The sequence below is a fragment of the Ostrinia furnacalis genome, unplaced genomic scaffold, assembly GCF_004193835.3.
Source record: "Ostrinia furnacalis isolate ACB-3 unplaced genomic scaffold, ASM419383v2 OfSCF7471, whole genome shotgun sequence".
Classification (NCBI taxonomy): domain Eukaryota; kingdom Metazoa; phylum Arthropoda; class Insecta; order Lepidoptera; family Crambidae; genus Ostrinia; species Ostrinia furnacalis.
The window spans coordinates 711,605-738,355 of record NW_021137710.1 but is presented as its reverse complement, the minus strand read 5'-3'; the positions used below and the strand labels follow the sequence as shown (position 1 = coordinate 738,355).

The 26,751-nt window shown below is 41.1% G+C and overlaps 2 protein-coding genes across 6 annotated transcripts in view; both read right to left on the bottom strand.

Moving 5' to 3' along the window:
• Positions 1–26,751, bottom strand: part of shaker (potassium voltage-gated channel protein Shaker) — a 466,602-nt gene that overhangs the window by 116,998 nt on the left and 322,853 nt on the right. The window lies entirely within an intron of this gene.
• On the bottom strand, positions 20,663–21,263 carry LOC114364837 (uncharacterized). The gene has a single exon (XM_028321158.1). The coding sequence runs from the start codon at positions 21,218–21,220 to the stop codon at positions 20,741–20,743; it is 480 nt and encodes a 159-aa protein (XP_028176959.1). The 5' UTR covers positions 21,221–21,263; the 3' UTR covers positions 20,663–20,740.

Genomic DNA, 26,751 nt, shown 5'->3' with positions numbered 1-26,751 from the left:
AATTTCAACTCTAAACTCTCCCACTAGAACAGCCTTTTGCATAACACATGTAAACCTAATGACCACATGGGTGGTGTTAGGCATTAGTGACCAATGAAAAAAACGTTCGAATGACCAATCAATAGGAAATAGAGCTAAAGTCTTTCTGGAGAAGTTGTAATTTTAGTTTTCTTTTATTACCGATTAGTGCTGTGTTTCCTTTGTAGGTTTTTAAAAGCATATAATAACACACTTTACAAACACGAGAGTACGTGCTAATTATTGCTTTTGTTTTTTTGTCGCCGTCTTAACGCTATTTATATCCTTAAAATATGACTTTCATTCAGTTTTAAAGAATAATGTGACGGGATAAAAATATACGGAATCCACTTTACGCCAGCTTGCACTTGGTTGGTTTTTATCTTAATTACAAATCCATAACAATTTATCTTACTGAGTAATTAGAGACAACATTATCTATATTAATAGCATATTTCAGGTCATTATAAGCATTTAAATGCTGAAGAGATTATCTGTATAAGCTAAGACAGTTGAAAGCTTTCTTAAAGCTTGCTTTTAGCGAGAAAACGACTTAATTACTGTAGTTCAAAGAACTTTACAGACTGAGCGTTTTAACGCGCGTGTTTTGTATGGGTTCTTTGCATAGAGTTTGTTAAAACAAATGTAATTTTGTAGTACAATTTATAGACAAACTAGCGGCCGCCCGCGACTTCGTACGCGTGGATCCCGTTTTACCCCCTCAGGGGTGGAGTTTCGTAAAATCTTTTCGTAGCCGATGCCTACGTCATAACATCTACCTGCATGCCAAATTTCAGCCCGATCCGTCCAGTGGTTTGGGCTGTGCGTTGATAGATCACTATGTCAGTCAGTCACCTTTGAGTTACATAATTTAATATTTAGATAAATAGTGATTACTTTCGCGTGCGAGGATTTGATTAGCAATTGAATTGCGGTAAAATAATCTAAACTAGGTAACATAGTTGGACATCGGGTTCAATACTAATAGAACGTATGAGTACATAACAACATAATTACCACGTTAATGAGCACACACATTCTGACCAGAAAATGTTTGAATGATTGCAATTTAAATAATGCTCACACTCAGTTCTGAAATATGGTGTAAAAAACGGTACGATTGATCGGTATGAAACAAAGCGTACTAGCGCAGCAAAATCAAAATTAAAATTATCTAACTAATAACTAATTAAATTAGTATTTAATCGTCAAATGCTCGTAAGGAGCCTATACATGTCTCATTCTTTTTTTGCCCTACCAGCGCTTCGAGACAAACATTTGGCAAGTGCTGAGAAGAAGCGCCGCAACAAACTCAGACACCATTGTCTGTCAGTTTAAAAAATAATAAAGTAGGAAGTTACCAATACATTCAGAAGCAAGTAACTTATCATGCGATCCCGTTGATAGAAGGTGGCCTTAAGACTCTCATCCAGCACGAGACCGAGACGTGGCAGTGTTTAATATATTTCTTTAACGCCGTGCTAATTTCTAGGTTTATTGTTACGTTTTGATACTTACATATAATATTTTATGGCAGGTATATCTTTCCTTGACCAGTCCCCGCAGGCAGCGCCTGTTCACAGACATGACGTGTGAACCAGCCATCGCTTCACTCAACTCGGCGGTTTAAAAAACGCAAGTCTGTTCCATGATAGACACCCCTGGGCTTCATAAGCAAACCGTAATATCCTTATCGGCAAATGTTTATTCAAGCCTTTCAATTTCTTCGCAGTCGAATTTGAATCATAGCAACCGTAATCTTTTGCCTCCAGACATTTTTATTGAGAGAAGTAGGACACCGGCAATTTAAAATTGTTTATTTTTATTTCCAAGAGCTGGATATTGGTATCGTTGCAGGACTTATTGCGGTTTTTTAATCTGTGGTTGATACAAACGTAGGCTTATTAGGCAGGCTAGGTCTTTTTGATGGATTATAATACCTGTACTTCAGCTCAATTGTATGCCTTATGATTAAGACGTCGCAATTTGTAACGAAGTTATTATTTATAAGAGATTTTTATTAGTCTAGCGCATTAAGTTTCAAACTGACTGACTGACATAGTGACCTATCAACGCACAGCCCAAACCACTGGACGGATCGGGCTGAATTTGGCATGCAGGTAGATGATATGACGTAGGCATCCGCTAAGAAAGGATTTTACTAAACTCCACCCCTAAGGAGGTAAAACGGGATCCACGCGTACGAACTCGCGGGTGGCCGCTAGTAACACATTAGTTTTTAGATTCTCCTAAAACTCAAAATCATTACATCTATATATATAAAAGAAAGTCGTGTTAGTTACTTCGCTTATAACTCAAGAACGGCTAAATCGATTTAGCTGAAAATTGTCAGGGAGGTAGTTTAGAGCCAGGAGAAGGACATAGGATACTTTTTATCCCGTTATTTATTGCCATTAAGGCGGAACAAAGTTCGCCGGGTCAGCTAGTTGATAATATAATTGATGAGCTGTTTATTTAGACCCCCAAAATTAGATTGCTAATAGTTAGAAGGCGGCCACTAACGCAATAATAGTCCAAAGTTACAGCCTGCAATTAAGGTTTTGTATCAGCCCGCTGTTTAAACAGCGTATTAGTTTTAAGCGTTTGCGGGCACGTTGTTTGTTAAGGCCACATCTTTGAGTACATAAGTTTAATGAGCTAATAATAAACATGCCAGCGGGTATGTGGTAAGAAAGTTGGAGCTAAAAGCTTTTCAGGCAAGAATTAAATTTAGAACGCTTATAAGTGCCTTAAAAACGGTTTATTTATGCAATGTTTAAGAATTTAGATGTTCAATTTATTTACTAAATCTAAGTTTGAGTTTTTATTTCCGAGAGCGAAGATGAAGAGAAATAGAAAGAGCTCAATGGAAATAAAAGTAATTAGTACGAAAAATAATTCACTACTGGACAAGACCGTCCTTAGATGATAAATGGGAAATGGGTCATTGAATAATTTGGTTTACCGCCTATTTTTAGGCGAGAGTTTTTCGGGGCAGTAATTACAAAAACTGTAATTGGATTAGATAAAAATAACGGTTACAGTTCAACACATAATTCTTATCTTTTTATTTTCTGCTTCTAGATTACCGTGCAAAGGTGCGTGAATGACTTTTATTGATAAAAAATAGGTTTTTGTCAAGATTTTTTAAGATAACTTCTATAAAAATATATTTTCGTTTCGTTATAAGCTTATACCAGACACCAGTGGATAATATAATCAAATGTGAGAAAGTTAAGTATGAGTAGGAAATTGGTAGGTAATTCCGCGTCTTTTGATTTTTTTTTACCAAAATTTTCTGAACTTCTGTTTATCACCTATCACCCTTTAACTGGTATAGAGAAAAATATTTTTCATTAGTTTTGTACCTTATGTTTTCTCAATAAGGTTCAAAATATGGTGGCAACAATTCTGCCACTACTAGGTAAAGGTTTAATGTCAATTATAATTATTATTGAATGATTAAGTAAAAGTAGTAAGGAGTGCTATTCTTTATTTCATCACGTACTCAAACATAGATCTGAGATTAGTCTCCACGTCTGATCAATTGAGAAAACAATGTTGTTTAAATTGGCTTGCGTCTGAGGGCACCGTCTATGGGCAAAAAAAGAAACTGATTTCTTGTACAGACGAACACATTGAGTTGTGATAGAGGCGAGTTTACAATAAAAATGTATAGTATGATGTACTGTCAGCTGTATACAAAGACTAGATGCCGCCCGCGACTTCGTACGATCCGAACGAACGTTGAATTTTGCAAAATCCCGTCTTAGTGAGCACATAAGTACGTTCTAAAAGGAACCATTGAGAAAACCAAGGAAAATTTGAGACTACTAGCACTTGTAGTTTCTGAGATTTCTTAATGAGTCAGAGTCAGTCAGTCAGTGACCTTTCGCTTTTATATATGAAGATGTAGAGTTTCCCTGCTTCGAGACTGTGACAATTACTGATTTGTCTGGAGCAAAATATTTGTATTAGTCATAGAGATATAGAGAGATGCCAACTTATGCGCTGAATTCGAAACTCAGTGTCGCATTAGAAATTCACACACACAAAGTAATCAAAATATGTGCTCATTATTCACTGCGGTATCTGTACTCAATGTTCGAATAATCTTTAGTACTACGCAAGCAATGTAAACTGTGGGTCTAGACAAAGTGCAAATTATAATCGCAAACCAGTCGATAAGTGGTCGAAAAGCCCCTTTTTTGTATGGAGTTTTGACGGATTCGATTTACGATTCGATCAAAAAGTGCGTTTTGTCTAGGGGATAATCGCAAACCAGTCGATAAGTGGTCGAAAAGCCCCTTTTTTGTATGGAGTTTTGACGGATTCGATTTTCGATTCGATCAAAAAGTGCGTTTTGTCTAGGGGGGCTGTTTACATTATGACGTCGCTGCTGTCATCATTGCTGTAACGAGTAATTGTTCTGTTTTTGGGCATATTGCTGCGACACCGGCCCCGCCCCCTTGTCACATCTCCCTTTAGTTTCTGTGATCTGTGGTATTAGTAGTGTAAGCACCCGGTGTTTATTGCGGACAAAACAATACGCCACAGATTAATTGTTGACGTATCAACGTAAATAAATGTGTATTGACAGCATTAATGAATACTAAAGTGGGGTTTTATTCTAAATCGTTTAGATCAAACTGGCTAATGATTTTTATAGGTGCATTTACGAGTGCAAGCTTTATTGCTGACCATATACTCGTAATGTTATCAGAATTTACCAGTTTTCAATAAGTTTTAACTGAATTAAAGTGCTTAGGTATTTGCGATGGGATGTTAAAGATAGTGAAGTTTGGCACATTAGTATTTTTCTTTTTAAAATTTAATTTAAAACCTACAATTTGAACACCATAACACCCAGAATTGAAATAAAATTTGCAAATTCCTATAAACACGACATAAGTCGTATTTAAGTGTCGTATTAACCAAGGCTATAAAAATATCCCTTATTTGACTTCAATATGGAGGTTTCACCGTTCCAATCCCGGATTAAAGCTAGGCGGCCATTTTGGACTGAATAAAATTAAATCCTGTACTTTCAACTTGATGATTCTCAATGTTAACACAGGCCGCACTCAGCTTATGTAAGTAATAGGTAATTCGCTTAAAAAACGCAAGTTTAACGGCGCTGAAACACTAGTGATGGGAAGTACTTAAACTTTATACACATACGAGAAACTAAATAATAGCAGAAACCTTTATAGAGTTTGTACCTTAATAACAACGAACTCTAATTATACTTGTCTTAAGAACAATGCAATTTGTGATACCAATCTAGTAAAAATAATGTCTTAAACTTACGTACCTCCTATCCTTATTTTCAGTTTCAGCAATAAAAAAACCATCAATGTAACACTGGTCATTCGTATACGATTTTTATAAAGAATTTTTTAATTCTAAACCAATCAACAAACAATAATCGAATGATATTGGGCATCAGAAATCCGTTCACAATAGTGAGAATAATTAATTATGATGAATAGTAATGTAAAATCCCATACTGGTATCACTGATACCAAGTTGTAATGTTTCCCAACACTACAAAACAAAGGTCAAGGGCCGCAAATAGATGGTGTAATAGGCAGTTACGTTCTTTTTCAGAATACTGTTTGTTAGCCGGAGTTGGAAGATAATGTTTTGGATATTTTGGTTATGTTAAAAGGGCTATAAGGCAAAAAAAAACAGTTTATTATTCAATCCTTCTAGCCTTCTTTGGAATATTTTTTTCTTTTATACATTATATCTAATAATCCATCTGAAATTGATTTTAAAAAGTTGTATTAACTTTTTACCTACTAAATGATAATTTGAGAATAAGTTTATTTTAAAACGATCTATTTGTACTTATTGTCATCAATTGCAAATGGTATGATAAGTTATTGATTCATATCTTTCAGATCTTCGTCGACTGTATCTATAAATTCGTTCATTCAGAACTGGGTATAGAATCTTCATAGGATTTTTCCTGGAATTGTTTAAGTAAGATAATTGAGAGAACGGCTCTAAACAGAGCGTAAGCACGTCTGCTCCCACCAGATGGAGTAAGTGGCTATCGCCTTTGAACTTGGGGGGTTGCCAATGCTTCGACAGACTCTACAAACTTGTGCTCTTGACTCCTGTAGAGCCACATCTTGAAACGCAGAATGAAAACTTTGAGATATCATTCCAATACTTGCACGCGGCTAAAGATTAGCTGACTTCGTGATACTTGTCACAACTAAGGTTAAAACACTGGTGTAATTATTTTTTGTCATTATACATCTCTTAACGTGCTATTGAAAGCACCAAATACATTGCACTTTCAGCTTCATCGACCCCCGCTTTAGCAAAAATAAAAGCAAATTGTAATTCAAATAGTTTTTATACAGTACATAGGCCTTTTCCAGGGCACTTATACACGTTCCAAATAAAGCTTGCCCTACCACCACTTCGGGACAACTGGACTGGTGCTGAGAAGAAGTGGCGGAAAAAACTCAGTCAACTTTATAGTCAATACAGGCCTTTAATACTTTGGTTATATGCTTAATAATTTGCAGTATTAAATCAACTGAATCGACGTTGTAAAATGGCAATTTTTACCTACTTATACACAAATATAGTGCATTAAAATGTTGGTTTTGGGTTATGTTTGTATTTCTCACACGATTAAACTGTAAAGAAATCTAATTTCGACTTGGGAATAGACCACTCTTACATTATTTAGGCGCCCTTGAAGTAGTGTACACTTTATCCCCGACATGTTCAATTCACTTCCGATTAAATTCGCAAAAGGCAACATAAGGTAAAAATGGATAGTAGCACCGGTTTCTATCTTAATCATACAGCACCTGATGTTGTGCCCTGAGTGCCCAAGCAACTGCGACAACGCCACTCTTGTGGCGGAGTTTTGGACTGACACTGTGTAGGTTTGTTGTCGACACGAAAATAAGAAGAAGTACAAACACACACATATTAAGCAACCTCATGGCCAGTGAATAATAATGATATGATTAATAGTTTAAAAAACTAAAAACACACTCTTAGTTTGAAGTTCCTATGGCCATCTCCCTACTGCATCATCAGGACCCTGGACATTATCTAGCACTAAAGTGCTCGAAAAGACAAATCAAGCGAACCCCAACTCGATGCGATTCCGCCGTTTCGTTGGAGTTCCTATGGTCACCTTACAGTCCCATCATCAAACCAGTTTATTGGTACCATAATATTGTATTGTCATCTAATCTACATATAATTGCCAAGTTTCATGATGAAACAAGAATTAGAAGTGCGTTTAATTCAGATTCTTAGATTCCATTACATAGTTACATACACGACGACCTAATAAAAGCGTGTTAAAAATAAAACTTGCTAAGATATCGGTTTTGGCAGTAAGGAGCGTTAACTTGAAATCGTCCTTGAAGTTCAACTATTCTGCTTTATCTATTATCTAAGATCATTTAACCTTATTAGCAGACTTTTTTTTAAACTCAGGTGGTTCTGAAACACAGAATTAATATAGTTTTAAACTGAAAGCAATTCCAGAATATTTTGATTGAGAGAGTCCGACTCCAACGATCAAGTCATGCAAGCATTTACCAACCATTGAAGGTTGAGTAAATTGTTGTTAAGGTAGCTAAGGTATTATATTGAAGTTACTTTCTTGCCTGCCTGTATGCGGGTGCAGGACCGTGCATTGTGGAAAACCTTGGGGAGGCTTTTGTGTACGTCATTCGGCTGAAACGAACGAACGAACGAACGAACGAACTTTCTCGTACTAGAGCGGTCCTTCTGTGTCTTTTTAGCGTGTAACCTTGGCATGTGCCCCCGGGAACATATCTGTTTAGCCCGGCTTAGTTTAGAGTCTTTGTTGATCCTGAATATAGGACGTTTAATGGCATACCTATTGCTCATATAACTTTACAGCCACAGTACGTGGTGTGAGGGACTGGGTGACAGGTGTAACAGTGAATTTAGATCACCTTTGGATTTCGTATTGTAAGCTTTTGTAAACAGGTTCAGATATGTTTTCGTTCTTTAGCTCTGATTTTTTATTTGGTATTGAATTTTGCATTTTTATTACGAATTTTCACCTTATTTTTATTTAAAGAGACAACAAACATAATGTACGTATTTCCTATTAAAGATTCAATTCACTGTTATTACTACGCACACGTGTATTTAATAGTAAATCATATCTTTCAACATAATTCACGTAATTAGACATCACTACAACGTAATTAGGGCGGGCAACGGGGGGAAAAGGGGGAACAAATGTACACCTATTTTTTATTGATGACTGAAGTGGAGTTGAGCAACCTTAGCCCATCAAAACGTAAGTAATATTTGTTATTATAGAAAACATCACAGCAAGTAGGTTACTTAAACAAAAAGTAATGACCTTTACAGTAGTTATTTATTACGAAGGCGTTAAAGTCTTTTTGAAGTAATACATTTAGAGTTATTTGATCTTGCAACCAAAAGAATTGAACGCGCGGATGCTGCAATAAGCGATTAACTTGCATCGGGCTACCTAACTAAAATCAGACAACCGACAAACGTTACCACGACACTACACTACTCACACAAAGGATATTACTCCTTTGTCTGAGTAGTGTAGTGTCGAAGTAAAGTCATGTCGATATTCAGTAGTGTCGGAGTAACCTATTGTCGAAGTAACGTTCGTCAGAGTTTATTTAGGTAGCCCTTGCATCGTGCAAAGTTGGCTTCATAGGAAGTCACCATGCCTATCTATTGGGAAATCAACTTTTATCAGTTCATAAAGTATCCGCGGGTTTTATATATGTCACCGTAAGATTATAAACATCGTTTGATTACAATCTATCTCGTGAGATTGTAAACTGTCGAAAAATTGTGAACCGTAACATATGATTGCAATTTAACGCATTATTTTTCGCTTTATTGTAATCTATCAATGGGAAGCGGTCAAATTGTGATCTCAGGCGCTGATTGGTTGAACGTTATGTGCCCCCCGCCGCCCCGGCAATCGCCATGTTTTTGTGATTATAAATTAATTTCGTGTTAAAAATAACATATCTATGTATAGAATTAGTTATGTAAAATTATTGTGGACGTAAAAAAATCTGTGATAAACCAACGAATTAGTGCTAGTTTCCGAACATAACGTAAATTACATAAATTTTTCGTGTTTTAATATTTGTATGCGTGTGAACTTAAGTGATCTCATTGAATACTATTTGCCATGTCGGATATTGAGCCTGGTCAACAAAATACCTCTGAAAAAACAGGTATTGTTAATCCGAACGAATTTACCATAGAGTTACAAAAATATTACAGTGGGCATAATGAAAATAGTAAAAAATTAGAATGGACAAATCAAACAATACAAAGTATAATAAAATTGTTAGATGAATACAGCATAATTAAATCTCAAGGTTAGAGGACAAAATGATTGATTTTTTATAAGTTTTTTTTTTATAATTTCCCAATTTCAGTTCGTGTTTGAGGACAAAATAACCGTTTTTGTGTTTAATTTTATTTTTTGTTACATGACAAAATATTTTTTATAAAAGTGTTTTTTTAACATTTCCAATTTTATTTTATGTTTAAAGACAAAATAATTGTTACCTACTAAACCTACTTGAAGAATTTTGGAAGTGTATTTATTTTATTTAACTAAAACCTCTATTTCATTTCTAACTCTGTGGGGACAAAGAATGGCTGGTCATAATTGGTCGCTCTTACAATAAGACCGACCAATCAGGAAGAGCTTTCGGACAGTTGACAATTTGACGCGGGACAGATTGTAATTTTACAGTTTCACTTCGATAGATTACAATATAGCGAAAAATAATGCGTTAAATTGCAATCTTAAGTTACGGTTCACAATTTTTCGACAGTTTACAATCTCACGAGATAGATTGTAATCAAACGATGTTTGTAATCTTACGGTGACATATACATGGGTATAGTTGTCGATTTGTCACTTGTTGCCTCTAGCCACTCAGTTCGAGTGTCACTCACAAGAAAGTGGGCCACTTTGGGGCGCTCCATTGTGCCCTAGGGGGCCAAGCTTAATTTGGTCACGTCACGATACGATAGCCACTTCAAGGAACACCGTGAAATTTTATTAAAAATTTTACAACAATTTATCGACACGTTAAACATCTTCATTTGGTGAATTTACTGTAAATAATAATAAAATACACAATAAATTTCCAATACATTATTAAGCACCCACACAGATCCCCGGAAAGAACAAATTGCTATAAGTAGTGGCATATTAGGCGCTCGTCCCATTTGATTATACGGGGTCACCCAACGCATGGCAAAAGTTCCCATAATTATCAATTCAACACTTTTAAAAGTTCCGGAGTTCGAAATAAATATTTGAAGTAATACAGAAGTCTCCATAATTGCCCATTGAAAATGTAAAATTGCTGAACAATGGCCCGATATTTTCGCAGAGCATTTCATTAAAGCATTAACATTGCAGCTGCAATCTACATTGTAGCCAATTTGATATTAAAGGACGCATTTCGTTCGGTAAACAATTTTATTTTGCATCACCACTGGGCAATTTGGTTAATAAATTAGTTAGGAAATTATGGTAGCGAAAACAATATTCCGCCCTGTTTCAATCATGATGTTTGGTGCGATTGCGGTCAAATACCTGCCTTGTCTAGCAAAAAAAAAAAAAAAAAAAAAAAAAAAAAAATCTAGAGTTTTTTAATTGATAAAAGTGAAAATGTTTGAACAATATTTTTACACTTGGATCTACACCAGGTCTAACTTTTGGCAGAGAATCGCAGACTCTCGCAGGCAAAATCATCAATTACTTAGTCGTTCATTACCCACTGATATATTTGCTATATTAATTGCTAAAAAGGAACACATAGGTACCATTTTTGTAAATAAATAATTTAAATACTACTAAGTTTATTTTGTCTTCGGTTGACCACATTATAACGTTCACAACACATTACCAATCCTTTGCATTGGTCAGTCGGGTAGTTAAAAAATAATTATCAATTGAGTTGAAGCCCAAAAGCATCGTTGTGCGAGTGTATCATCCAACTTAATACTCAACATTTTATTGTATCCATTATGTACTTAAAATTAGAACATTATGGGCCCTGTAGGGCACGGCGATTAGGAGAGAGGAGGACCAACTTCAGTGGCAGTAGGTATCAATTTTCTTCTCGTTGAAAACCTAATAACATGTTCCGATATGTGACCGGTCATAATTGTGTTATCGGGACTCTAAACATGTTTGCTGCATGAGAGAAACAGCTCGTTTATACATAGCAGTTTGGCCGTTGTCGACCGTTTGGTGTAGTGGTCAATAAAGGACTACTATGCCGAGGTCGCGGTTTCGATTCCCGCACAGCACAAATATTTGTGTGCATGAACATTACCAATATAATTAATTTAATACTCAAGTGCAGCAAGACGTAAAAGCAAACATTATTTTAATTTTTAGCCATTGGATGTGTCAGTTTTAGTTTTTATGTTAGATTTATAAAAACAATATTTACATTCATTTAACAAGTTCTATACATATAAATTAGGATCTGTTAACATATTGTCGCATATTTTTTGCCATCGTTGTCCGACGAAAAGAGTTTATCTACACCCAAAGATGTAGACAGAAGGCTTACGGGGAGTGTATAGTTACTGTACAGCGGCATCTTTCCTAAACTACTAACTGAACACGATTCTTAACTTTTAATTTCTTGTTGTACTGTTAAATTATGCTCAAGAAAAATAAACTGATTAGGGTTCAATGAAGGTATTAAAGAAGGTACTACTGGGTTAATTTCTACTATGGAAATGTTTCAACCTGTTTTAATTTACGAATTTTCGTATTGCGACCACCTCGCGTAATCTGTATTCCGGCACCGTACGACAATTTTCGACGCACCCGAACGCTCGTTAATAAGCAGGGTTGCAATTGTGTTGTCAGATTTTTTATTTATTCTGGCACAGCCCTTGATTATTCGGTTCGTGTACTTCAGACAATGATTTGCGTGGGTTTCCCAGATTGGAGGGTTTGAATACGAATTCTAATTTGGAATCGTTTTAGGGCGGCTCGTAGGGGAATGAGCTATCACAATAAACTACGTAATCGATATGAAGTATGGTCCAGAATAAATACGTTATGTATTTAAGTAGACGAAGTAACAGCAGCAGTGTTCTAAATTGACCTCAACGGGAGCTGATACCGGTATATTCAACAAATATTGATTGCGACAGACTCCAATCAAGGTGCCCGTGTGTACAGGCAATATCGTGTGGACCATCGATCCTCGTCACTTCGATCGCACGGGTCAAACCGGGTCGAGAAACGAAAATCAATGGTGTTTTTACCTACTACCTGACCTTCATGACGTAGTGCGTCGGAATCTGAAACATTTTGAACCTTAATCCTACCAGCATAGGGTGAAGGGCACAATAATTGTGGCTTTGTTTGAACAGCGAAGTTACACATTCGTTATGAGACAATGGTCGGGCTACAAAAAGTACAGCCTTTTTGGAAGCTATTTAAAAGTCACAGAATGGTTAAAAGGCTCAGTTATTTCAGGCTGTTACGGTTATTCGCGAACTCAGTGCTTGCATAAATTGGAAAAATAAACTTTTTGTAGTCACGGTCGAGAAAATTTAACTTGAATATTCTCTATTATCTATACGACTGTTAAATTGACTTCATTTCGTTGATTTGATTGCAAAGAATTGGTGAAAACATTTAACACTAAATGTTATTTGCCACACATTGGCAAATCTCGCTTTGAATTTAATTGAAATATTATAATATGAGAAAGCAATCATTTTCAAATTTTGCTGCCCTAGATAAAGCCATTGCGATCATGAACCCAGACAATTTGATTTTCGGCTGTGTACATACGCTGTTAAACAATAAAAGCTAAGTTTCATTGGCATGTTCAAATTACCTTTTTACTAGCATTGCGTAATATTAGCATACATTGTAACCTTGACCTATGTGTGTGCATACTGTGGCCGCCTACCTTCGATCTTCAGCCTAATCCCACTGAGGGGCTTCGCGCCGACTTCAATAAAGAAATTCAATTAGTAAACACTTTCATGTAAGGTGATTATGACCAAAGACGGCTTTGGATTTGTCGTTGAAATAATATGTATCTTTTTGCATGTATGTTAAAGATGATTATCGGTAAAGCATGAATTGACACAAATAAGATCTTTGTTTATGTCTCAGCCTTCGTGGCTACGGGGGCTCATACAGTTAATACCTATGTTCTGACCTAAGTTTAACATTATCTGTAGAAGAGATTAGTGACGTCATCAAGGATTAAAAATATACCTAACTCTCTACTCCAACTGTATAAGCCATTTTAAAAATCCAACTTGAGTGCTTAAATAATTGGGACGAGACAAAGAATGTCCTAAAACAAATTTCATTTAAATACAAGCGGGTGTTTTCTTTTTTTGAACTGTATTTCGATTGGCTAGCTGTTAACGAAATACCTACGTTTCAAACGGCACAAACAAAGCGTTTTTGTTACTTATTCAGCTTGGTTATAGGTTATAGCAGCCAGATCTGGATCTGTGTGCGCGTTTATTTTTAACAACTTTCAGCCAGCCTTTAGTTTGGATAAAGTTACCCCAATTTGCCTGGATTCGCCAAAAAACGAGACCTAAAAAGAGGGATGTTTGTACAAAAGTTTTTCACGAATGTTCATTTAGGAATACCCAGTCGATCACGGCGATTGGTTACGTGATGCGAGTTGTATAGTATGGATGTTTCCCGTGACATCATTTGAGTCTTTATTTTTTTGTAGCAAGGCATCCTCTCTTTCAGGCTACTATTTGTGAGGATGGATAAAAAGTGTACCTAAAAAGGGAACAGACAATTTATTTTTTAAGTATCCGTGTTTCGGAAGATGGCGGAACGTCAATTACGTTTTGGCTCTCGTAACGCGGAAACCGGCGCTTGGAAGACTAGATTAACTAAGCACTCGAATCTCTGATAGGCTGAACAAAGTGGTTATAATATCAATTAATTTCTGTGATTAGTTATATATTGTTCCATAAGATAGAGAGGTAGAAATCCTTGTAATGCTTCAAGTCGTCAGTTCTGTTCAAATAAGATGAATGAAGACAGATTACTGGCGGCACAGCCTATGTAAACTATTACTGGACTTATAGTACTGCTTAATTTACCGTTTATGTACCATAAAGATTTCTTTTTACATTGAAAAATCAAGGCACTTGCAAACTTAATAGAGTACGTAACTGTCCAGAGTTAAATTAAGAAGTAAACAGACTTCTCTTATGAAATATTCATTTGTAAGGGACTATCCCCTCTCGTTGCCACCGCTGCAACTGCTGTGTAGCCAGGATCTACAGCTTGACTGCCAAAAAACCCAACCAGTGAAGGTCAACTTTGTCTCGGAGTAAAGTTAAACTGTCATTGGACCCGCAACGAAATTAATCAGATGAACATTAGGATTTAGGAGGAGTTTGAAGTTAAGGTACGACTTCCCTCGCCCTTCCTTCATAGGAGACAAAACAAAGGTTAGGTAACCTTTAAGAAAAGATATGCATCACGGACAGTAAGTATCAATGAAAGTCAATAAATATTCAGTTTAAAATCCATATTAGACTTGTCAAACCGTTCATAACTCATGCGGTCGTTACACCGCGGTGACGTCAGAGTTAAGAATAGATCTACCTCACTGACTGTGTCGTTATTACGCTGTCATTGGCATTCTCGTATATTGATGAAGTCACCGGCATTGTCACCTTAAATATTAATTATATCCTTCTCGAGGTTCCAGTAACTTTTCAGGTTCACTTTCTCAAAATAAATCAGTCATTGACTCGTTATACGCTGCCTACAGTATACCATAAAAGTATACCATGATCAAGTTTACCATAAAAGTATACCATCATCAATCATCAGCTCAGCCATAGCACTACTGAACTTCCTCCCCTAATACTTTCCATGTTGCCCGGTTGGTAGCGGCCTGCAAAGTATACCATATTTTTACTGAAATAAATTGGAGCGACACGATATCACTTTTCATTCGAGTGTTCAAAAAAACTGCGTAACTGTATTTCAGTAGCCTTTCAGCACTAATTAAAAAGACATCTAGAGCCTGGAAGAGACTGAAATGAGTAACCTTATTCGATAGAATTTTATTGGAATTGCAGCTAACATTAATATTTTTAACACTCCTATATTTATCGCTGTAACCGTTGAAATTAGTGTAAGTTTTATTTTCAACAGGTTTCAGTTATTAGTGTTTCAGTAAGTTATGGCAAACAATTTAGGTCATTTATAACCACCTACGGGTTCTCACAGTTAGCAAATTACAAGAGGAACTTCCACGATGAATGATAAAACAAAATTTGATAGCCAGGGAAGCTAATAACAGATAAGAAAAGAAGGCATGTTTGTTCGCCACGGCTAGAAGCTATCGCCCTACCGTGGCAGTGACGTGTCCAATCAATATTAATTTATGCATCGGCTCAATGAGGCATTGAACGGACTAAACCGCTTAGAACCACCGTGAATAATTCAAAAATGGCCGCCAAATATACACCATGTGAGTGATAGATCGGTTTTAAAATATGCAGTTATTGCACTTCGTTTAAAGCGCTCCAAACACGAACTTGCATATTCGATGATCGTACGCCACTCAGTGAAAGGTCAGTGTAACAGCTATTGACTTAATAAAATGACGTATTGCATAGTAAATTACCTTTCTCGTAAATTACGATCGTAAACGTTTGTAGTTAAAAAAAGTTTAACATGCAATAAAATAAGAAAATCTACGTTGAGCCCGACAAGATTTTGGGATTGGAAATCTAATACACTTTTCCTCTTCAATTTGAGGAAATTCACACGAATAATGTATGTATGTGTTGGATACGTTGAAAATCGATGCCTAAAGCGCTTCTATACAAAATGACATATGAATAACCCGCTTGGCCAAGGAATTGCTGTCAATAGAAACTTAGCGCGGGGTGTATAGATATTTATGAGGCACGCCACGCGGTCAATTCGCCGAAGATGAATATCGTATCTAACAGATGTTACGCACTATAACGAGTACGTGAGTCTACATTATCACAAAATAAACATGATCATGCTAAAATCAAGTGGCAGTGGGTGGGGCACATAGCTCGTAGAGACGATGGCCGATGGGGCAGAAAAGTTCTCGAGTGGCGACCACGGGCTGGAAGACGTAGCGTGGGCAGGCCTCCTACCAGGTGGACCGACGATCTGGTAAAGGTCGCGGGAAAATCAGCAGAAAGGCAGCGCAGGACTGTTCATTGTGGAAAACCTTGGGGGAGGCCTTTGTCCAGTAGTGGACGTCATTTGGCTGAAACGAACGACCGAACGAAACATGATCCTTAAGCTTATAATGTAATTTTGTTTCTTGTAATTCCTTTTATGTTTAAAAAGCAATAAACGTTTTAATATTATTATTGTTATGTTTTCTTTATTTTTACTCGAAGTCCCTATGGTCTTCGGTTTTAACCATAACTCACGGGCTCATATTATTATTATTATTTGTACGCTTTGGAGCTCACGGGTCAAAAGTGGCCCGGTCCTTTATAAGGCTTGCGTGGGGATACAGATCCAACACGTAGAGGCCGTTTTAAGCGTAAAATAATCGACAAAAATGAAAGTGGTGCACATGCTGGATCTAGTCTCTGACTATATCATGGGATGTAGCCAGAGACCACCCCCAGCCTGTGCACAGGAGCTATTGCAGTTATTGGAGAACGGACTAGGGTTATGGATGAAGGATGGAGGGACTGGTTACTGGGCTATGGATGGAGACTACGGGTCACCTGCCTGGTTCATAGTCTCGGACTGAAAAAATGGCAGGCGGTGACTAGCCAGCGACTAAATGGGCCCCCCCTGGCGTCATGGGTCGTATAGACCGGACTGAGGGGCAACATTGGCGTCTGCCGGCTCAGGGGTGTAGAGAGGTGTGCTGCGCTTTCTCCGGAGTTACTCGCGGCGTTATGCCCTTTAACACTTCCACCCCTGGAGCATATAGCTCTAGCGACTCCACTCTGGCCGGCCGGTTAAGGCAAGCCAGAGGTGAAAGTCCTGCAGACCCTCTCGGATTCCACTTCGGCAAGCCGAAGACGAGGGTCTTGACCGACTCTCGGGAGCACTCGGATTAACAACTGGCCCCGTGGTGTCGCTACTCACCAACAGCTCGCCACAAAGCTGCCCTGCGGGGCTTATTATTATTATTATTATCCTCTTCCAATTCAGGCCATAGAGACAGTACTTCGAAAAGTAAATGCTTTGTGCAATTTTATGGTGCGTCATTAGATGCCATCGAAAAAGGGTATCATTGTAAAGTTTTTACTCGTACTTCAGCCTTTGTGTTTGCGTATCTATCTAAAGAAAATAATGTTAAGTTCCTACTCTAACTACCGATGACAGATTGCAGATAGTATACGAATAATCAGCAGTTCTACGAATTAGATGATAGTCTTTGTAATGCCATCGATTTGCATTTCTTATTGACTCTTCGACAAACATCGATTACCTTTGACGAGACTTGAGTGTAGACACACCAATCGTGGATTCAGGTAATGCAGAAATTGATTGGTTTACTCAGTCGCTGAAGTATTCGATAAACTATGATAATAGTTGAAATTGCTTAATCAACTGTTGTAGACCAACTGGTTTGTAGGTAGACCAGAAAGTATTTTAGGTAAGGTTTGTAGTGATGGATGCAAGTAGTAATCATCATAATGAAGTAGGTAATTGAGTATGATCACTACAGGAGTACACTTCATTCGCCAGAGACATAAGAGGATTTGGCCAACTTTCCTTTAGTTTATACAGCATGCAGCTGAATAACATTATAGGCTATAATTTAATAACGAACAAATTGAATTTTAAGCGGGCTAAGCCATGGGCAAAAGCTAGTATTCAAAGTAAGGCTTCTAGTACTTCTAACCTTATTTTTAGATTATTCCAAATTAACAGCTGAATTATTCTAGCCTGACACGTAGTATGGACAGGCTGCCGCACAATTTATAAACGCAGTAAGTACCACTTACTGCATTTATGATTGTTTTGAATATTCTGAATCCTGACATCGCGATCTATAAGAATCAAAGACCCGTTTTTTTCTATCTATCTTAGAACGGAAGATACATATTACCATAAACGCAGTAAAGAGCATATTTTAGATTTCTTCACATACTATGTTAGCAGTAAGAGCACATAATAACTTTATATTACGTGAATACTCGCACTTACTTAATTTGCTACACAGTAATAGTGCAGTATGTGCCAATTACATCATTCTTATTATGTTTCTACAATTGTTAAGTTCACCTTGCACATAGTATATGTGCAGTAATTCCACTTAAACACACACTGATATTATGTTTCCATAGGAAAAACAGATGACTCGTACTTAATATTAATGCAGTAATTACAATTATACTGCGTACATACTAAGGATTGTCAGAGTGCTGCCTAGGTGTTAACATGTTATGAACGCAGTGACTGACTCTTACGTTATTGGAAGAAGTTGAAAACCTGTCACAAAAATCTAGCCGAAGACCCAAGAGCTAGATTGACCCGACACTATCCTACCGAAGATATCCCGGACGTGTCTGTACGAGATTAGAATGGCTCTCAAACAGCTGAAAAACAACAAGGCACCGGGCGATGATGGAATCACGGCTGAGCTTCTGAAATCAGGCGGAACGCCGGTACTAAAGGCTCTTTAGAAGCTATTCGATTCCGTCATCCTTGAGGGAAAAACGCCTACGGCATGGCACAGAAGTGTGGTGATACTCTTCTTCAAAAAAGGCAACAAAACCTTGTTGAAGAATTTATTTTATACCCATCTCACTTCTGATTCTGTTTTTGAGAGTCATCATGAATGGTTTCACGCGACATCTAGCCTCCCGAACAAATCGGTTTCCGATAAGGCTTTAGTACGATAGACCACATACTTATCTATGGCAGAAAACTGAGGAGAATAATCAGCAACTTTGTCTGGCATTTGTGGTCTATGAGAAAGACTTCTCTCTTCAAGCTACAGTCTCTCCAACGGTGCCAAATTTACTATAGATATAATCGTTGAAGGGCTTGTACGAATAGGCCACAATGTCAGTCCGTCTCCGGGATCAGGACTTCAGTTGCAGCGAGGGGTCAGACAGGGAGATGTCATATTTCTAAAACTGTTCACTACCACTCTGGAAGATGTTTTCAAGCTTCTGGACTGGAGCGGATTGGGCATAAATATCATCAGCGAGTACATCACCCATCTTTGATTCGCGGACGATATCGTAGTCATGGCTGAGAACGTGGAGGATCTAAGCTCAATCCTCGATTGCCTCAATAGAGCCTCTCAACAAATGGGTCTTTAATGGACAAGACAAAAATCATGTCAAATGCCGTGCTGTACCCACTCCTCTGAAGGTTGGAGACACTATAAGTTGTCTGATGGCCGCTGGGGCAGGAAAGTTCTTGAGTGGCGACCATGAGCTGGAAGACGCAGCTTGGGCAAGCCTCACACTAGGTGGACCGATGATCTGGTGAAGGTCGCGTCAGGTGCCTGTATGCGAGCGGCACAGGACCGGTCTTTGTGGAAATCCTTGGGGGAGGCCGTTGTCCAGCAGTGGACGTCTTTCGGCTGAAACGAACGACCGAGTCTTTATTTTATTAGATTGGTATATTTAAGATCTAAAAGTGGGTGCCATATCTTAATTTTTGATTGAATAACAAGCGATCTCAGCAATTATTTTGTAATACTTGTTTCATTTACCCCTTGGTCATTTGGGAAAGTTCAACATGAAAGCGTTATTGGCTTATGATAAGCGCAGTATAATTGTATTATTACTGCGCATTTAAAGTTTTGATAAATTATTTTGATTCACACTCCCACTCATAAATGCAGTAAGTTGTAAAGATACGGCGCATATATTACGTTGTAAGAACTAAAATTTAAATCAATCATTTAACACATGTACCGTAAGTAACGAAAACTACTGATAAACGCAGTAAGGAACAATCATACTGCATTCATGGGTAGTAAGTATCGAACGAAAACTTAGTTAATCCATAATATAAACAGTTTTTTAATAATTTTAAATACAAAATATTAATTAAAATACAAAAACCTCATATCAAAATAAACTTTGAGTTTAGCTCTATAAGCCCATATATTTTTTTTTACAAATATTTGCGTAACTAATTGTAGACACCCCAAAACAAAATTTCAACTTTGATCGCGTTTTTCTCGAAACTATTCACGTGTTACTTACTGCGTTTATAAATTGTCCGCTGCGGACGGCCACAATCTGCTACTTTTCCATTCGTGGCAATGGCGACGGCTGAAAAGGTCATGATGGTATTTAAAACCTTATTCCTTTTCATAGCTAATGTTACTGGTGCAATGGTGACGTCACCCGATTGTGAATCTTTAAAATCGGAAGGTCACTGACTGACTCACTCACTCATAACGATATCTCAAAAACTACAAGTTCTAGGAGTATCAAATTTTGCACGGGGGTTCCTTTTCAAACGTAGGTGCTCACAAAGACTGGATTTTGCAACATTCAACCCCTAAGGGGGTGAAACGGGACCTACGCGTACTAATTGAATTGAATTGAATTGAATTGAAAAAATTTATTGTCAGACCGGGGTCCATAATAGTGTTAGTAACAATTTTCACTTAGCCTATGTTAGTAAGATACAAATAATGAAATATGAAGCCGCTTACATAGCACTGGAGACGTGCAAGCTAAGCCAGCGCCCCAGCAGCGGCGAGTCCCACCTGTCAGCCAATGCCCTCAGGATGCCATTTGTACTGCCGCGGAGACGCTCTAGGAGCGATGCGCTCCGCTTCCGAATTATCGCGTGGAAGCCGTCGGTGTGCGCTTCCGCAAACATGGTTGACGCGCTGCAGAACCGCGGCAGGCCAAGTAGCACCCTGAACGCATTGTTGTACTGCACACGCAGTGCGCTGTAAGCGCGCTGGGTAAAGCTGACCCATAGGCTGCACGTGTAAAGAGACTGGCAGTAAGCTTTAAAAAGCGTGATTTTTACTTCATCCTTACAACGCGCAAACCTACGTGCCAACATATTACAACGCACTGACAGCGCCCTGCGCTCCCTTTCTATGTCTACATTATCCTTTAAGTCATCTGTAACCCAGTGACCAAGGTATTTAAATGAGTTAACCCGTTTCAGAGGCATACCACAAAGTGTTAAGTGCGGAACTGATGAGTATGTTTTAGTCCGCGATTTGACTAAGTCGCGGGCCTCTAGTTGTTTACAAATATTTTTAGACATGATAATGCCTATTTCTATTTAAAGTTGTAACAAGATCACTAGACCTACTGTCATTGTTTTGAGGAATTGTGGAAACTTAGTCTACAGTAATTAAGGTGGCCAGCGCATAAAACTATACACTTTTGAACCAAATAACTTATTAAACCTACTTATGATGCTACAGTATTCATATTGATGTGGTTTTATCCGTGCCTTTTGAATAAAACTTTAGGTATTTCAGCTAAACATAGCACAAAAGGGTTAGGTTAGGGTTAAGGGTTGTGGGGTGCGATGGTGAGGGACCTCCACGTGGTGCACCCCGGGCAACGTCCGCGTGTTTTGTCACGCGGGCGGCTGACTCTTCACCTGCGCGGCAGGTTACGTCAACTCGGCGGGCCTGTCGGGCAACCCGTAACCCACAATGGAGTGGGCCGGGGGTCCTGGCTACGGAAGTCAGGACCAAGGCAAGGAAAAGCCTATAACACCCACAAGATGGAACGGTGGGGCAGCTGCGCCCGAAAGCAGCAAACCCAATATGGACAGTGTTAAGACTTCGTTAATTTCCCGGGCGGGTCCCAGCCAAGCTGGGGAATCCCGTGGCCGCTCAAAAGGCGGTCGGTCCCATGTATACGGGGGGGCCAACACTGCTCCGCGGCTTCGGCCGTGTTACGATGACACTCGCAATCAAAAATGGACCTGAACTTGCCCAACGACTTGGTTGATGTTGAACCGGAGGTGGAGGCCTGTGCCCCGATGGCACACGCCAACACCATTGACCCTAGCGAAACCGTGATGGACTCCGAGCTATGTGATCTGGATGTAGTCGAACTGGAGACGGAGGCCTGTGCCCAGAAGGCATACGCCGAAGTCGTGACAAAAGAGAAGCGCTTAACGGAAACGTCTGAGTGTTTTGGCGCTCTTCCTGCGAAGTCGGACCGCAGTACGCCTGCGGCAAATACGAGAAGTCGTGTGACTAGCACCTTTTGGGCAGCACAAGGGCTGACCCAGGATTTGGTGCTATCAGACAGTGACACGAGTACGCTTACAAATGTGTCCAATGAGCGGAAAAAACACCAAAAAAAGTCAACGTCAGTTAAACGGAAGGCCACCGACGACGTTGAAGATGACTGGGAGTCAGTTCTCAGTGACCAAGGAGGAGAAAAAAGCCCCAAAAGGGGATCTATAAAGGCGAAGCGAGGCCGTGGTCGAATTCAAACCACTGGCCGCTTCACAGGCGTGGGCGAGGCTAAGAAATACCTGGCAGCCGCCAAGAAATCCCAGCTCCAGTTGGATTTAGAAGAACAGGTAGCGCAGGATGAGCGCAAGACTAAGACGAGTAGGACTGGATATGGGTGTGAGCAGAGCCCAGATCTGACAGAAATGCCCATAAAAGAGTTGGAGCAAATAGCGGCGGAGGACGCACACAAAATTTGCGACCTAGCCAGTAAATGCTCCAATATTAAGGGTACTTTCCAGAAAGCCTTTTACAACCGAGCGCGTTCATTGCTGACGGTTGTCGCCGAACTGGGAAAGCGCTCGGTATCAGATGAAACAAAAATACTGCAAGTGACCGTGGACCGCCTGCAGACAGAAGTTAAGGAGCTCCGGGAGGAACTTACAAAGCTTCCGACCAAAGCGACAGAACAACCAGCCGAAGCAGAGCCAGTTTTTAAACCGGCTCCATCACCGGCCCGAGCGGGTAAACCGAAGCCAAAACAATCTGTTGTCGTCGCACAGACAGAATCTGACCTAGAGGCGACGATTCGTAAAATAGTCCAGGAGGAACGAACTTTTGTGCGATCTTGCTTAGCAGGCATTGAGGATCGTCTCCTCCCGGTTCAAATTACACGTCCTCCACTGGCGGCGGATAGTAAAAAGAAGAAGAAGGAGGAGCAGGGGCCCCCTGCTTCGAAGAACGTAAAGGGTCCGAAGGGCAAAGCCTCAAAAATACAAACGATCGTTCCATCCACTGCTGCTCCAGGGCCCTACGAGCCCCCTGAAATAACTCCTGATTCGTCTAGGAGCAAAATACTTACCTCATCGACGGCTGCGCCTATAGAAGACGCGTTATTACCTTCGACCACCCCTGCAAATGAGAGGTGGTCTGAAGTTGTTCGGAAAGGTCGGAAAAAGACTCATGCGAATACGCCAAATGCCCCAGTAAACAATGGCAAAGGCCAAAAGAAGGCTGCAAAATCAGCCAACCAGATGACGAGACACACTGCAAAGGCAACGTCCACACAGGCCCCCAAGCCAACAGCCAAGAAGGGCAAGAAAAAGAAGGCCAACCTGGTCCCCCCTAAAACCGCTGCGGTGGTGATCTCACTCACTGCCGAGGCTAAAGACAGAGGAGAAACGTACGAAACGGTCTTAAAACGGGCGCGCGATGCCATTGATCCCACCCAATTGGGCTTAGGGCCGGCCCGCTGCCGCCCGACACAAACCGGGGCTCGAATTTTTGAATTCCCAGGAACGGAAAATGACAACCAGGCGGATCTCTTCGCCGAAAAGCTCAAGGAGGCTATCTCGGACTCGGCTAAGGTGATCCGTCCGTACAAGACCACGACCCTAGTTATTACCGGCCTAGATGATTCGGTTAGCAAGTCTGAGGTTGTGGCTAAAGTGGTGGAAAAGGGAGGGTGTCCGATAGACACAGTGAAGGTCGGGGAGATTCGACCTAACCGAGGAGGACTAGGCGCTGTGCGTCTACAGTGTCCGGTTACCGCCGCCAAAGCCGTCTTGGATGGGGGTCGACTTTTGATAGGTTGGTGTTCGGTGTCGGTTAAAGCCCTGGAGGATCAGCCTATGCGATGCTTTAGGTGTTTCGGAATCGGACACACTCGCGCGCTTTGCCCGTCAAAAGACCGGACGGCGCTGTGTTATCGCTGCGGCAGAGAGGGCCATAAGGCATCCTCCTGTGATGCGAAGACGACACACTGCGCCGTGTGCGCGGACAGCGGGCGGCCTGCGGGTCACAAAATGGGGGGAAGGAAGTGTAATCCCCCGCCAAAGAAGGGTAAAGCGCAGGCAACGACCCGGCCTGTCGCTGCTGCGGCCACACGTACTACGGCTGCGGGAGAGGAAAGTGCCATGGTTGAATAATGTTAAGAGTCGACCATCACACAATTTTGCAGACAAATGCCAACCACTGCAGAGCGGCCCAGGACTTATTGTCCCAGACCATGGCTGAGTGGTTGGTAGACGTTGCCGTTGTCGCTGAGCCGTACTCGGTGCCCGGTCGTTGGTTGGGTGATCGGGACGGTTTGGTAGCTATTGTGCCGCGGCCTTCCACCGACTCCCCCCCTCTCTCGCTCTTAGAGAGAGGACATGGATACGTGGCCGCCGCGTGGGGGGAGATTGCACTTGTAGGTGTTTACTTCTCCCCAAACCGTCCCCTTGCAGACTTCGATGCCTTTTTAGATGCCCTTGGGGCAGTAGTGCGGAGGTTATCTTTGCGCCAGGTTGCTGTGCTAGGTGACTTGAACGCAAAATCAGAAGCATGGGGGAACCCTGCTACTGACGTTCGAGGCAGAGCCGTCGAGCTGTGGGCGGCCTCTTGTGGCCTATCGCTCCTTAACAGGGGGACGGTTCACACGTGCGTGCGACAGCAGGGAGGGTCAGTAGTGGACGTCTCGTTCGCCACCCCTACTCTAGCTGCACGTGTGCGCAATTGGAAGGTAGACCTGGTGGAGACACTGTCTGATCATCGGTTCATCCGATTTGAGATAGTATCCTCCCAGAGTCAACAGAGAGTGCCCCGATCGGAAGTTTCCCCTTTTCCAAGATGGGCGTTAACCCGCCTGGATCGAGAGGTCGCTAAGGAAGCTGCTTTTGTCCAGGCATGGTTTGAACCGTCTGTGACGACAGTAGACATCAACATGGCAGCCACCCACTTACGGGAATCTTTAACCGAGATATGCGATGCCAGCATGCCTCGGTCACGCCGTCCTCCGCCTCGTCGCGCCGTTTACTGGTGGTCGGCAGAACTGGCAAACCTCCGGGCTTCCTGCATTACGGCTAGAAGGGCCTTTACTAGGAGCCGGCGCCGCCGTTTTCGTGACCCGTCAAACGAAGCCACGCCTCTATGCCACATACGTGGAAGCGAAGCGGGTATTCAAGGCGGAAATCGGCGCTGCCAAAGATCGAGCAAGGGCGGAAATGCTGTCCAGTTTAGATGACGATCCGTGGGGGAGGCCGTACAGGGCAGCCAGAAATCAGTTGCGCCCAATAGGCCCACCACTAACTGAGACACTAGAGCCAGCTCTGCTGAACTGTGTGGTACAAGGCCTCTTCCCGAGGCAGCTCGCTTCCTTTACCCCACCGCCAATGATTGACAGGCTAGTCAGCCCATCTGTAGAAGAGGCTCCAGCCATCACCAACGGAGAGTTTGGCGCGGCAATATTGAGAATCCGCGCCAAGAAAACGGCCCCCGGTCCGGACGGTATTCCGGCTAAATTAGTGGCTTTGGCATCCTCTGAAATGGAGGGAAGGTTTCGGGAGCTTTTTGACCGATGTCTAGCAGTTGGGAGGTTCCCAAAATCTTGGAAGGATGGACAATTATGCCTTATTAGAAAAGAGGGGCGTCCTGCCGACTCTCCTTCGGCATACAGGCCAATTGTCTTGCTCGACGAGGCGGGGAAACTGTTTGAACGCATCTTAGCGTCCCGCCTCGTCAAGCACTTAACGAATGTTGGACCTGATCTCTCAGAGGCCCAATACGGCTTTCGGGCAGGGCGGTCGACGATTGATGCCCTGTCCCACTTAAAGGGCCTTGTCCGGCAAGCGGTAGACGCAGGGGGCGGGGTAATGGCTATATCCTTCGATATAGCCAATGCCTTCAACACCATTCCCCACGCCACCATTATGGAGGCACTCAGATACCACGAGGTGCCTCAGTACTTGAAGGATTTGCTGGCTGACTACCTGTCAAACCGCGAAGTTTTGTTTATAGACAAAGTCGGTCAACTCCGGCGGCATTGCGTTACATCTGGTGTACCACAGGGATCAGTTCTAGGTCCGATACTGTGGAACATCGGCTATGATTGGATCCTGCGCGGCGCCCTGCCCCCGGGCGTGAATGTCATTTGCTATGCAGACGACACTCTTGTCACAGCCCGGGGAAAGGACTATGAAGAGGCCGCTAACTTGGCAGCCGCTGGAGGCACACTAGTTGCCAAGCGAATACGCAGACTAGGGCTCGAGGTAGCCCTTCATAAAACGGAGGCTGTCTATTTCCGGGGGCCCCGCAAGCGTGTCCCTCCTGACGCCCGTATTGTCGTGGATGNGCAATCGCTTGGTGTGACCCTCGACGAGGCTAGGTCCTATGTGCCGCATGCGAAATTGATTGATTTACAAGCTGCCAATGGTTTTGGCAAGACGTCATGGGGCGTGAGATACCCCGCCCTAAGTGTGCTGTACGCAGGCATTTATGTGGCCACGATGACATACGCTGCGGC